Raw genomic sequence first — 12,036 nt, 5'->3', positions numbered from 1 at the left:
TAGTCCTGCTGGAAAATAGCAACTTTCTGGGAGTCTTATTCTAAATTCCTCCTGCTCCCTTCAAGAGCCAGTAACACAAGATGGGTCATATGAACAAAGAAAAGAAAAAAAATGGCCTGTCCTCCTAACTTATTAGTCTGCCTAATTTAATTATGTGCTTGAAACAAATTTATGAAAATAGAATTTAAAAGGTTTCTCTTATTTATGATGGAAATATTTTGCAGCTGAATGTGAACTTTGAACTCATGACCTTCTATCTGACCTTATCCCCTAAACTTGAAGGAGAGAATGGTGAAGCAAAATCAAGTCTTGTGCCAAAATAAAAAGGAGAGCATCTCCCAGAGGATGCTTGCCTAGCAAGATATATTATAAAAGATTTTAAAAAGTGCCTAGATAATGGGCTAGAAATAGGCCCCAAATAGACTATCAGAAAACACTAATTCGGTTACTTAACTTAAAATATTACTATAACATTTCCATAAGAAGAGAGAATTAATGGCTGACAGAATGTCCAAAATACTGTTTTATATATGCTCAAAACAATTAAATTTTCCATTCCATGTAAGACAATTGAAATCATGGGAACCCAGATATACTGTTAGACTGGACTGTTAATGCTTTTGGCTGTTTCTTTACCATACGTGGAAATGCATTCTCTTATAAAACTTTATCTAGTAACATGCAAGATTTTTCTGTCCTCTTTCCTAATCTTTTTCCAACAGGTGTGTATAAAACTCACTTAGCACTGTGCACATCCTAACTACTCTGACTTTCTCTCTTGTGCTTGTTCTCCTTTTGTCTGTGGCTAACCTGTGCCTAGAACTCAGTGGTTGGAACTAGCAGAGAAGGGTGCAGTGCTCTGTCTGAGATAGTGTGTGAAGGTAGAGCAATCATTTTCAATGTACTACCATAGCACGGAGAAATCTCATTTTTGTTTCTTTATTATGCTACTAATTGTATTGGGTTTGTAACACTCCATATCTGTAAAGGAGTCACTATTCATTGTAAAATAGCTGTGACTATACTTAGTTCAAATGCCGTATTGCTTACACTAAAGGATGTGGATATATCATGAATGTTCCATCCTGTAGGTCCAGAAATGTGGCATACCTTTCAAAGTCTGTTCCCAAGATTATTTGAAAAGTCATAACGGATAAACTTTTGACGTCACAAAATGAAAAGTGGCTCTGAAATTTCATTTTTCTTTTTTCATTTATTAAACGGCCATTTACTTTCTTGAGAGGGTTGACGATGTCTCTTCGTTAACATCGGATATGTTGCATGCCTTTCACTGAACTGCCGGGCACTCTTTTAAATGCAGTCAGACTACATGACATGCTTAAATCTTTTAAGGAGTGCAGCTCTTGGTACTCTTTCCCTAGCAGATTAGAATGGCAAAAGATTATACTTAGTTTTTTTTCTGTCTAGACAAACAATGTTTCATTGCCTTTATTCTCTTGAGGTACTGCTAGCATCTGTGCTCATGTTCTAGAGTCCTCCATTAGTAATTACTGTGTTTCATTGTGTCCTATTAACTGAAATGCTTTTTTGATAAATCCCGTCAGATCTGCAGAGACTATAGATAGAATTCTTTCTTAGCCTGTATTTTGGAGAAAGGAGGAGATTAGCCTTTGAACACTGTATATTTGATTCAGGAGAAAGTTCTGATTCTCCTGTAGAAAATAAACACACAGGGCTTGTCTGCACTGAAAACATCATATAACTTCCTTGTTTCCTGCACCAGGGCAGCCCAAGGTGAAAGCCGTAGCATAGACAGGGCACAGGAGTTCATACCACTATGGTTCCCAATATAGACACGCCCACGGAGTAAAACCACAAATATTAGCTGACGCATCCTTCTTAATCACACCACTTGGGAGGGAAGAAGCAAAATCATGTTTGCAGAACTAAAAAACCACAAACACCTTACTCAAGAGACTAGTGCAGGTGTTTTGAGGTGTCAGATTAATTATACATCCTTTTAACAAGCTATTGTATATCAAATAGATTAACAGGAATAGAGCCAGTACAATCTTATTCAAATGCATGTTGGTCTTTTTAAAATCTTAATATCTTGACTGTGTTGTTTTTTCTTTCAAATATCACAAATGATTCTAGATATAAACTAACTTTGCCTGGAATTTTGTTTTTAAATTCAATTGTTAATGTCTGGAAAAATGTTAACTTAAATAATCACATGTTGAATTGTGTGGGTATTTAAAAACAAAATAAATGACTTCTAATCTGTAAACTTGTCAGTCAACTCCCAGCTGAGACTTCCATGTTTGTAATGTGATCGTGCCAGCAATCACATTGCAGTCTTGCCCTCATCTGAGCAGTGTCATCCCATTGCTTGAAAGCAGCACTTTGTCAGAATGAGAGAGAGAAGTTAGACCCTCTCAGGCCAAGTCCTCACTAGGTGTTTTGTAGTATGACATATTGGTTAAGGAAGTGATTCCTGTGGCCTCCCCACCCACCCCACCCCCAACATATTTATATGCAAAAAGGCCTAGTTCAGGCACTGTTATACTGGCATAAAAGTGCTTTGGATAGTATAGCTTAGTTCACTTGGGGAACTGGTATAAACTATAACTGGAAAAGCACTTTTTTGCGGGTATAAGCTGTGTCTACATAAAGAGGGTTTTCTGGAGGGTTTATCCTCTTCTAGGATAGACAAGACGTCCGGTTTTGATGGTAAAGAAACCTCTTCAGATTGTTAAACACACCCATATCTGAAGAAACCCCTCCAAGACTCCATTTCTATACACAGAAGTCGAATTGTTGTTTGGTTGTTGGCAATCTCTGCCTGTAGCTGGAGGCATCACTTGAGTAACTGAGAATATAAAGGCTTCCGTTTTCCAGCATATAGGGGTAAATATAAAGAATGAGGCTTTAGTCACACAAATCTGAATGGGATATAATGAGTAGCATTATATGACTTAAATCCTACATGCACTGAGATGAAAACATCCTACTCTCCGTTTTCCTTTAGGAAAATGGCTTTTGGCATATTAATGAAATTCCGTTAAACTAGAGATGGATCCCAAACCAAAACCACATATCTGAGCACTGTTGAACGTTGGAAAAGCTTTGGATCAGAATGGAGTGACCTGAGCCCATTTTACCAAGTCAATAATTGCACTGCCTCCTTTCGCCAAGCCCCTGCTTGGTTGCTTTTGCTGTGCCTTAATACTAAACTTACAGCTAATGCTGTTAAGATCAAGTCTAAACAAAATGAATACTGAAGTTAAAAATTACCAATGGCTCATTTAGGTTTGACAGGCTCTTATCAGTAACTAGCCTAAATTTTAAACTGGGCCCAGGAAAACATGGATCAAAGGTCAGATTTCATTAGACTAAAACAACAAACACGCATACATTTTTCCTTTTAGAAAATGCACAAAGGTTTGTTAACCTCATAACTTTTTATTATGGGTAAAAAATAGAGTGTTGCAGAATAGTTAACACAGTGCATGTATTCGCCATCAGAACAAGTTTGTTTGACTCAGTTATACAGAAAAAGAGCTTGCTGAAGACTTGAAGCTGGTTTCCAGTAGGGTCCTGTAGCATATGCTAGTAAATAGCTACTTACTAAATAGCTCTTTTGGTTGGTTTAAAGTGTAAACAACATCGCTCCTAATGGCTGGTTTTATTTTATTACTCAGATGCTACACTCGAGCTCCAATGTGATGCTTAGCCAATCCCAGCATTCTCGGGAGCTGCAGCAGCTCCAGCAGCAAGGCTGTACAATGGTGCCCAAGGAGCAGTTCCTGCAACTCCAACATCAGCTACAGCAGGCAGAGAGGAGGAGTCAACGACTGCAGGAGGAACTTGAAAATAGACCCTCTGAAACAAACATGCCACAGGTACAACTCTCTTTACTGTGCAGCTTCAGAGTTAGAAAATGTATTGATTAACTGTCTTGTTTTTTCCATTCTGATGTGATCCTTTCTCTGTTTATGCCAGTTCAAAAATAATGGTATCTTCCTAATACAAATATCTGTATAACATGCCCTCAGTTTGCATGTCATTTGACTGAGACCATAGCTTAATTGTGCAGTCTTTCTAATTTTCCTGAGTATTAACCATTCCCAGCTAGATATTACTAGCTTTTCTCCTTTTGATCTACATTTTTGATTTGACCGTACTGTTTTTATTTATATTTTTAATATGTGATCAAATATGAAACTATACAGTTTTAAAGGTACAGCACAACTATAAACTGCACAAACATCTGTATCTAAAGCATGCAGAACTAGCAAAGTATATTACTGCCTCATGGAGTCCAGGTGTGTCAAATGTTGCCTGACATCATACAGACACTTAAACCCACTTCTGAAAGTGTCACTGCAGCTTCATTATTCTCAGGTCATAGGAGGAGACATTCTGGAAGGTGGCGTTATGATAAAATGTATATACCGTTGCCATTTCTGAAGGAAAATTCAAAATGTATTTTCAAGACTAAATTGTGGCCACCATTCACATGCGGTGGGATTTTCAATGCAGTTGTCATCCAGTTTCTTTACTATTTGAACAATAAAGTATAACCCAAATGTGCAAGAAGTGTGTTATAGGAGATAATGCAGAAGCACTAGTATGAAAGCTGGCATTTCCAGTGTAAACTACAGTTTGGGGAGTTTCTCTCTGCCACTTTAGATTGCTTCAAAAGCAAAAGAGGTACCCAAAGGACTGGTCTCTGCCTTATATGTAAACCGGAATGTTTGCCTGACTTCCTTTTATGGAGGGAGGTAAAGCTTCAGATAACGTTGATTAAAAAACACTATTGTAAACGCTTCCCCCATATCTCTTAAACACAAAAGCTTAAATTTAAACACAATCTTACACTCAAAGTAGACTAAGCTCGGTAGCATTTTTCTTTAAAGCCTTGAGCTTTCAAAAATTGAAAATTTTTTAAAGTTAGGAAGAGCCTTTGAACATGCTCAGTTTATCTGTGTTTTTATGTAGCAATAGTGTTTTAAGTTTCACGGGGTAAGAAACTTGTCATCGTGCTATCTCTTCGGAATGATTTGAGAAGGTGACGGGACCCTTCATCATTGTTTACAAGAGTATAAAGTGTATCCTGGGAGAAGGAGTTACAACACAGTATACTTTTTCAGCATAAAAACAATGAAAATCAATTCATAACCGTATCTTTTGGGGACTTACTCATATGTAGGCTCTATACAGACTGGGTTGGGGTGAAAGGGATAGCTCTATCGAAAAATTCATACTCCTGCCAAGTGCCATGTACTTGAATGGACTTTTTCAACAAAAATGACAAACCTCTTCGGTGATGCCATTTTTTTTTTTTAAGAGTATTAAATATTTAAGGATGAGACACATCATCCAAAAGCAGGGAAACGAAAGGCAAGCACAGCAGGATGAATTAAATACAAATTATATTGCATGTAAGGTCTTCTGTCAGGCGCTCTGATGATGACAAGAAGGCAATATTACCATATGTTAAGGTCTTTGGTGACAGAGTGTGAAAGGTAGAGTGTAAGGTTTAGTCTGAAATTTTGTTATTTAAAAGCAAACAAAAAAAGGCAGAAAAAAAGCAATCTTATAGCAGCTTCTGCAAGTTAACATACTGTGAACTGTCTTAAGAGTATGTAAGGTTGTTGGTTTGTTTTTTGAAAACAAGAAAAAGTTTTTAAATTATTTGAGAGCTCATCAAGCATAAGCTAGCTACATGCTATAAATAGTGGTTCTGCAGGTGAATAATGTGTAAATCTTTCCTGTTGGGTATCTCTGCAAGGCCTTGTCTATACTGGAAAACTGCATTGAATTAGATTTTTAAAATCAATCTAGTTAAACCTGTGCAAATCTCTATTATAGATGTACTTAAAACCTGTTTATCCCTTTCTTACAGTGATACAGCTTAAGCAAACTAAATTGATATTTAAAAAAAGTTACACCAGCTCTACTGCATCTACAATAAGGGTTCACATAGGTTTAAGTAGATTGATTTTTTTTTTTTTTTTTTTTTTTTTTTTAATCAATTTTGTTACAGCAGAGCACTTTTTCAGTATGGTCAAGGACTATATCTTTGTTAGCTGCTTCTAGTTCAGCACAAGATAGAACATTCCTTTGTAAAAACACCTTGCTTTTTTTCCCTTAGTTGATTCCTAGGGTAAACGTTTAGTTGAAAGCTTATTTACGTTTCAATGTCCCCTTTAGCATCTTGAAAACTTGCGTCATATCCCCTCTCCACCGTCATTTCACCAGTGAGTACAACCCCAGATTTTCCATGCTATCTGTATACATTTAACCCACCTAGTCCTGGTGTTACTCCTGCTGCTGCACTCCTACAGAGCTCTTCTAGCTCCAAGGCCTTTCCCTAATAAGGTGCCTAAAATTAGGTACAGTAAATATGCATACAAGTAGAGTGATGGTGATAAACTTTGTGCTTGAGTTGTACTGTGTTCTCCTTTTCTGTTCCAGTTTTGTTTGCTTTTTTGGTCATAGCCATGTTCTGTCCTTGTTCCATCTGTAATCACTGTCAAGCTGTTGCCCTTCAGGATCACTGTTTTTGTACTCAGGACTTCAAGTTCTCTAAATTGAAACTCTTGAGCTGTCTGTTACTCACACTAACCTGTCTACTCTAGACCTTTCTGAACTCGAGATCCTTCATCTACATTATTTTATTTTTTGGTCTGTCTCGATGTTGAGTGCAAACTTTGATACTTTCCTGTGTTACTTATAGTACAGACAGAATTGGAAATATTAGCCCCAACAGCAATCCCTGTACTTCTTTCACTTCCTCCTCCATATACAATAACCTTACAACTACAAAGTGCCCCCGCCACCTAACCAGTTCTTTTTCCATATGTTTTAGAATCTGCGCTTGTTTAATGCCTCGCTTTCTAACATGACTAATCTGTCCAAAATACTTTTAAAAATTGGTTGTCCCTCACTTTATCCCTGTGTGGACACAGTATAAACACCAAAAAACTTCCTCCAGATTGTTTTTTGAATTTTAAAATTTTAAAATGCAACTTATTGTAGTGAAACCCCTTTCAGAATACAGTTTTAGCCTAGAGCCAATTTGTGTGTCCCAGATATAGACTCTTTACAAACTAGGTTTATAATGGAAATGCTGAGAACTTTCTAATGTAGTTGAATTGGACTACACCCTTCAGGCAGATGCTGCTAGTCTCCCAACAATATTGAGACTATATACATATTGTGGCAGCTATATTTCTCTAACCAGAAGTTTACAGCTTCACTTTTTCTAGCTAGCAACTGCATAAAGTTAATTGACATTCCCCACCCCAAAAAAATGTCCCTGCAAAATTGATGTTGGTGAGCCATCTGAAGAGTCCTTACACCTAGAAAACATTTTCTGAATGTCTTCACAACTGCATTTGTGTAGTGCTTGTACAAATATTTAGAAAAATATAATTTGTGATTCTCTGCATGCTCTGTGATTGTTGCTTTTGTTTGTTTTGCTTTGCTTGCTTGGTGGTGGTTTGCTTTAATAGCAGTGTATGTATTTTTAAAAAAAAAATCTTGATATCAGGGTGAAGTGTCCCACTTGCCTTCTTTCTCTAGGCCTTGCTACCGGAGCAGCGAGCAGTGCATGCAGATTCCTACAGGAGGATTGGGCACCTCTGAAAGCTTGGCTGCTAATGATCTCATTCCTTACAATGATAAACTTACTTACACTCAAACTGGCATAAGCTGAGAAATTTGAGGATCAAATTATTCTGTGCTTTAAAAACAAAAACAACAACAACAAAAAAACCCCTCTACAGTATTATGTTTTTCCTATTTATTTGTGTAGAACCTATTCTGTGAAGAAAATTCACAAGCTGTCATTTTTCAATTTGTTACAAATCCTTTTTATTTATGTTATTTAAATTGTTGACTTGTTCATTGTGGAAAGAAATACACTATTTTTTTCAAATGGTTGTAACTATTTTTATCAAAAGGTACTAATTTTTATATATGAGATTTGAAGAAAATCTGGGTTATTTATACTGCGTTTTGTACAAGATGTATAAACTTTTTAACAGGGAAAGATGACACTTTTTTTGATGTACCTGAGAAATAAAACATTTTAAATATAACGGGTGTGTCTTCTGTCTTACTAATGTATCATACTCACTACAATATTTCAGCTTTTCTAAACTAAAATCTTTTGGCCAAAATATTTATTTCACTGTTCTCTGATATTGTGGATGGGAACTATTGCATAGTATGTAATAACATGGACCCACATTCTGTCCTCAACTTGAGTGGGAGTTGCACATACATTTTTAGCAAGAGCTGCATGTGCACATTTGATGAAGGAATTTGGCCTCAAGCATCCACTTCCTATGTAGTGTTGGATTTAAAAACTTGGACAAAATAGTAGTATCTGTAATGACTGAAGTCCATCTTCAAATCACAGTTCTTAGTATTCCCATGTTTCCCAGCAGTTACTGTTTTTAAGCTAGACTTCAGCATTATTTTAACAGATGTGTATAAACATTTACAGCATTATAGCCTGGCTCTTGTCTACTTGGAATACAAGCTGTGTGTGAAACTTTTTTTTAAGAAAACTCTGTCCTGACTTACTGAGGTTTACATCTTTTGAATGAACCTGACCTGCTTTGAGTCCATTTCCTCACTTCCTGTAACTTCAGGAGAAGGCTTTATGGATTCATAGACTAATCAGATAAAACTTAGTTTCAATTGGTGTTCTCAAATTCATTTGAACACACAACTTGGATTATAAACCAGAACAAAACAAAAAAAATCTGCGGAGACCTGTAAGTTTTATACAGTTATACTTGAGAGACAAGTTGGGTGAGGTAATATCTTTTATTGGGCCAAGTTCTGCTGGTGAAAGAGAGAAGTTTTCAGGCTCCACAGAGCTTATTTTCAAAAGCTTGTCTCTTTCATCAATGGAAGTTGGTCCAGTAAAATATATTACCTCACCACCTTGTCTCTCTCATCCTGAGACCAAGCAGCTACAACACAGCGTACAGTTATGCTTGTCTAATTATTCACTTCATGCACCAACAGCCAAACAAAAGTATTTATGACCTATGTTTCAGAGTATCTCACTAAACTTAAAAAAAGATAGATGAAAATATTTTGGCTAGAACTTGTTATGGTAAGTTCTACTTACTGCTAGATTTTATATTAAATCCCTCTGGAAAAGTCCCCAGTCTTACAACATTATATACTGCTTCCTACATGATATGTAATTCTAAAATACTGTTTTTAACTAAAGTGTATATATAAAACTCCTTCTATTGAGATCCTTTTGGAGCTTCTTCAGGTAAAATTTAATTCTATTTGCAATTCCCTCCATAATGGAATCCATTCTGTAGAATTTTAAATAAATAAGCAACTATTCTCTGGGAAAAAATACACCCTCCTCCAGCCTCCGATTAATGCCCCACCCCATGTAAGAAAGTGGCTTGCTTACAGGCCCTTTCAGGGTTCAGTATTTTATCAAAGTGACTCTTGGCTAACACCCATTCAGATGTCTTTTAAAATATAGGTAGAAACTGGCATTTAAACTAACACTGTTTGTATTTCCTTGCCTATGACTGCTAATTACCAAAATGTCTCCAAATACCTTTCTTTGTGATCTGCCTTCTCTTCCCAACTGCTTCAGGGAAATTGCAATGCAGTGTCTGGTTTTTGCAGGCATTCTCATTGCAGTACATTATTGTGTTTCAGCTGGCTTGTGAGTTACATTGCTGAAGAAAACTGGCAAAAGGAGGCTGATTACTAACATTTCTGAATAGCCAGAAGCCTGTAATCTACAGCTATAATAAAGGAAGCAAACTTTGGGGAAGTAGCAAGTCCCACCATTTATTTTTAAAGACTGAAGGTTGTGGGGATTATTTGACCTTAAAGAGACACTGTCAAACTTCATGCCCTAAAGTTTGTTTACTAAAAATATTTTACAAAATAAAAATAGGTTCGTATGATTTTTTGTTCCCCTGCAGTAGTGAACCCAAACGCAACAGAACTTTGTCTAGAGTGTGAGAACCGAAAGTGAAAACTGTCAGGTCTGATTTTCATTGCCCAGCCTGAGTGAAAAGCAAAAAGCACATATGAAAGTAAACTAGATTTGTTAAATTTAATAATCTAAGGTATTGCTAATAAGGACTCTAAAAATTATTGTAATGTTGACAGTGTCCCTTTAGAATAAGTGCATAAATATTTGCCTACACAAACTGCGTAACAGATGTGAGCCCATCTTTTAAAGCAGACTCATATTGGCTACCAAATCTGTCTCCCAGCCCAATATCACCTGAGAGGAGACAAATAACAATTGATGTGTCTTTGTGACTTAACTCTCACATAACTGTTCACCTTTTAGGGGGGCCATGCTCAGCTTCTAAAGATGATGGAAGAACGTATGATGGATGTTGAGCAGAAATTGAAGCTTGTGAAGAGGCTTCTCCAAGATAAAGTGAACCAACTGAAAGAACAAGTAAGCCTTACCATTCCTCTCCTGGGATCCCACATACCTTGTGTACACAACTTAAGCGAGCAAAGTATGCCAGATTCTACTTTTGTTCAAAGTAGATTGTAAAAGCCCTTTATGCTTTTGATCTAAAACACAGCACGCTTGACTAAAGATTCTGAGTTCAGCATCCACAATTTGTTAGTAATTGACTGGGAATTATGATTGCTCAGTACCTTGCAAGACCTAAAACTGGGGAAAAAACCTCTCCAATTTGGGAGAAGCATCTTAATTGAAGAGTGGTTGTACATGGGGTAAGAGGGAGAACAAGGTACTTTCCCAAAGATTACACTTTGGGGATGTTCCCTCCCAAGGATTTATAGCACGTGGCAGGGGGAAAACTTACCCAGACACACAGCAGGTTCTTTGCTCCTGTTTTCCTTTATTAGGATACAAGCGTTTTCTGAGTTACCTAAATGTTCATCTCTTCCCTGTTGGAAAAAATAAAAATGCCCATGAATTGCAGTGAGCTTTTTAGCAGTCTCACTAAATAAATTACACTAACATTCAAGTTTATTTCACAGTTCAGGGCTGAAAAGTATACAAATAAGATCTCTTATTTGCGATATAATAGATGAAAACGGGCAAATGCACTGCATGTAGATTGGTATATTGAGCACAGCTGTGTACTTAACTTTCTTCACCATGTCACAAATGTTGTGTTCCTTTCAATGCACGTAGGAGTTCATGGTGAGTGAAAATCCATTCCCAAAATAAGATTTTAAGTCTTGTATATGATTTACTTAACTTATATTAATTCTACATTCAGTCAAACAATTTACATTTTGGGGATGTATTATTAAATCAGATTACTTGAGGGGAAATGGAAAATACTTTCCTTAGTGAATAGTCAACACATTTATTAAAAAATGCAATTTTTGTTGCAATATTAGATTTAAATAGCTGAGACAATTTGTTCCTACCTCATATTTCCCTCATGACAGAATCTATCCACCCAAAGCTGGAGATGACTGGTTTTAATTAAATTTAGTCCCACAGAGGCAGCTTCACTATACAAGTGAATGAACTGCATCTTAAACCCAACAAAGCTTCCAAAGATTCAAAACACAAGTCGCTAGAGGAGTCAAAAAACTAAGATCTCCCCTTCCTCAAGAGATAAGGTGGTCCCTTGGTTCACTTACTTTATTTAATTTTTACTGATCTCTTTTGAGAGGAGCAGGGACTGGTAGACATCTCCAGGAGTGGCAGAGAGGACTTTCTTAAGCAGTGGGTCAGTGGAAGGAAGATAAGACGATTGGTGTCCTGAAAGATCTGAGATATCTGGTAGTAAATTTGCCAGGCAGATTAATATGGCCAAGCATATGGCTAACCATTAAATTCAAGTACATAGAATCTTTGGACAGAAGAGAATCCTGAGCAGACCAAGCTAGTTGTTCAGTTGAATAAGGGATTTGGGAAACAGTGGTGTGGAAGGCCCAGGCAGGAGGAATTATCGTCATTGGTGGGCTCATCCCTGGAGTTTTGGATTCACAGTTGCAGCTGGACTCTCCTGTAAAGTGGGAGGCCAACAGATTTTACTTACCCACTCATCAGGGAAATGC

At 36.9% G+C, this 12,036-nt stretch overlaps 1 protein-coding gene across 2 annotated transcripts in view; it reads left to right on the top strand.

The window, feature by feature from the left end:
• Positions 1-12,036, top strand: part of NIN (ninein) — a 99,554-nt gene that overhangs the window by 86,703 nt on the left and 815 nt on the right. The window contains exons 27-28 of one of the 2 annotated variants that reach the window (XM_065403007.1): positions 3,666-3,866; positions 10,328-10,441. In XM_065403007.1, coding sequence (XP_065259079.1) covers positions 3,666-3,866; positions 10,328-10,441 — 315 coding nt within the window. Of the gene's footprint in view, positions 1-3,665; positions 3,867-7,554; positions 7,618-10,327; positions 10,442-12,036 lie in introns of those variants that run through there. The other variant, XM_065403008.1, reaches the window with a different exon arrangement.

Source organism: Emys orbicularis, chromosome 4, assembly GCF_028017835.1.
Source record: "Emys orbicularis isolate rEmyOrb1 chromosome 4, rEmyOrb1.hap1, whole genome shotgun sequence".
In the NCBI taxonomy this organism is placed as follows: Eukaryota; Metazoa; Chordata; order Testudines; family Emydidae; genus Emys; species Emys orbicularis.
Note: the sequence above shows the minus strand (reverse complement) of the source record. Positions and strands in the feature narration are given on the sequence as shown.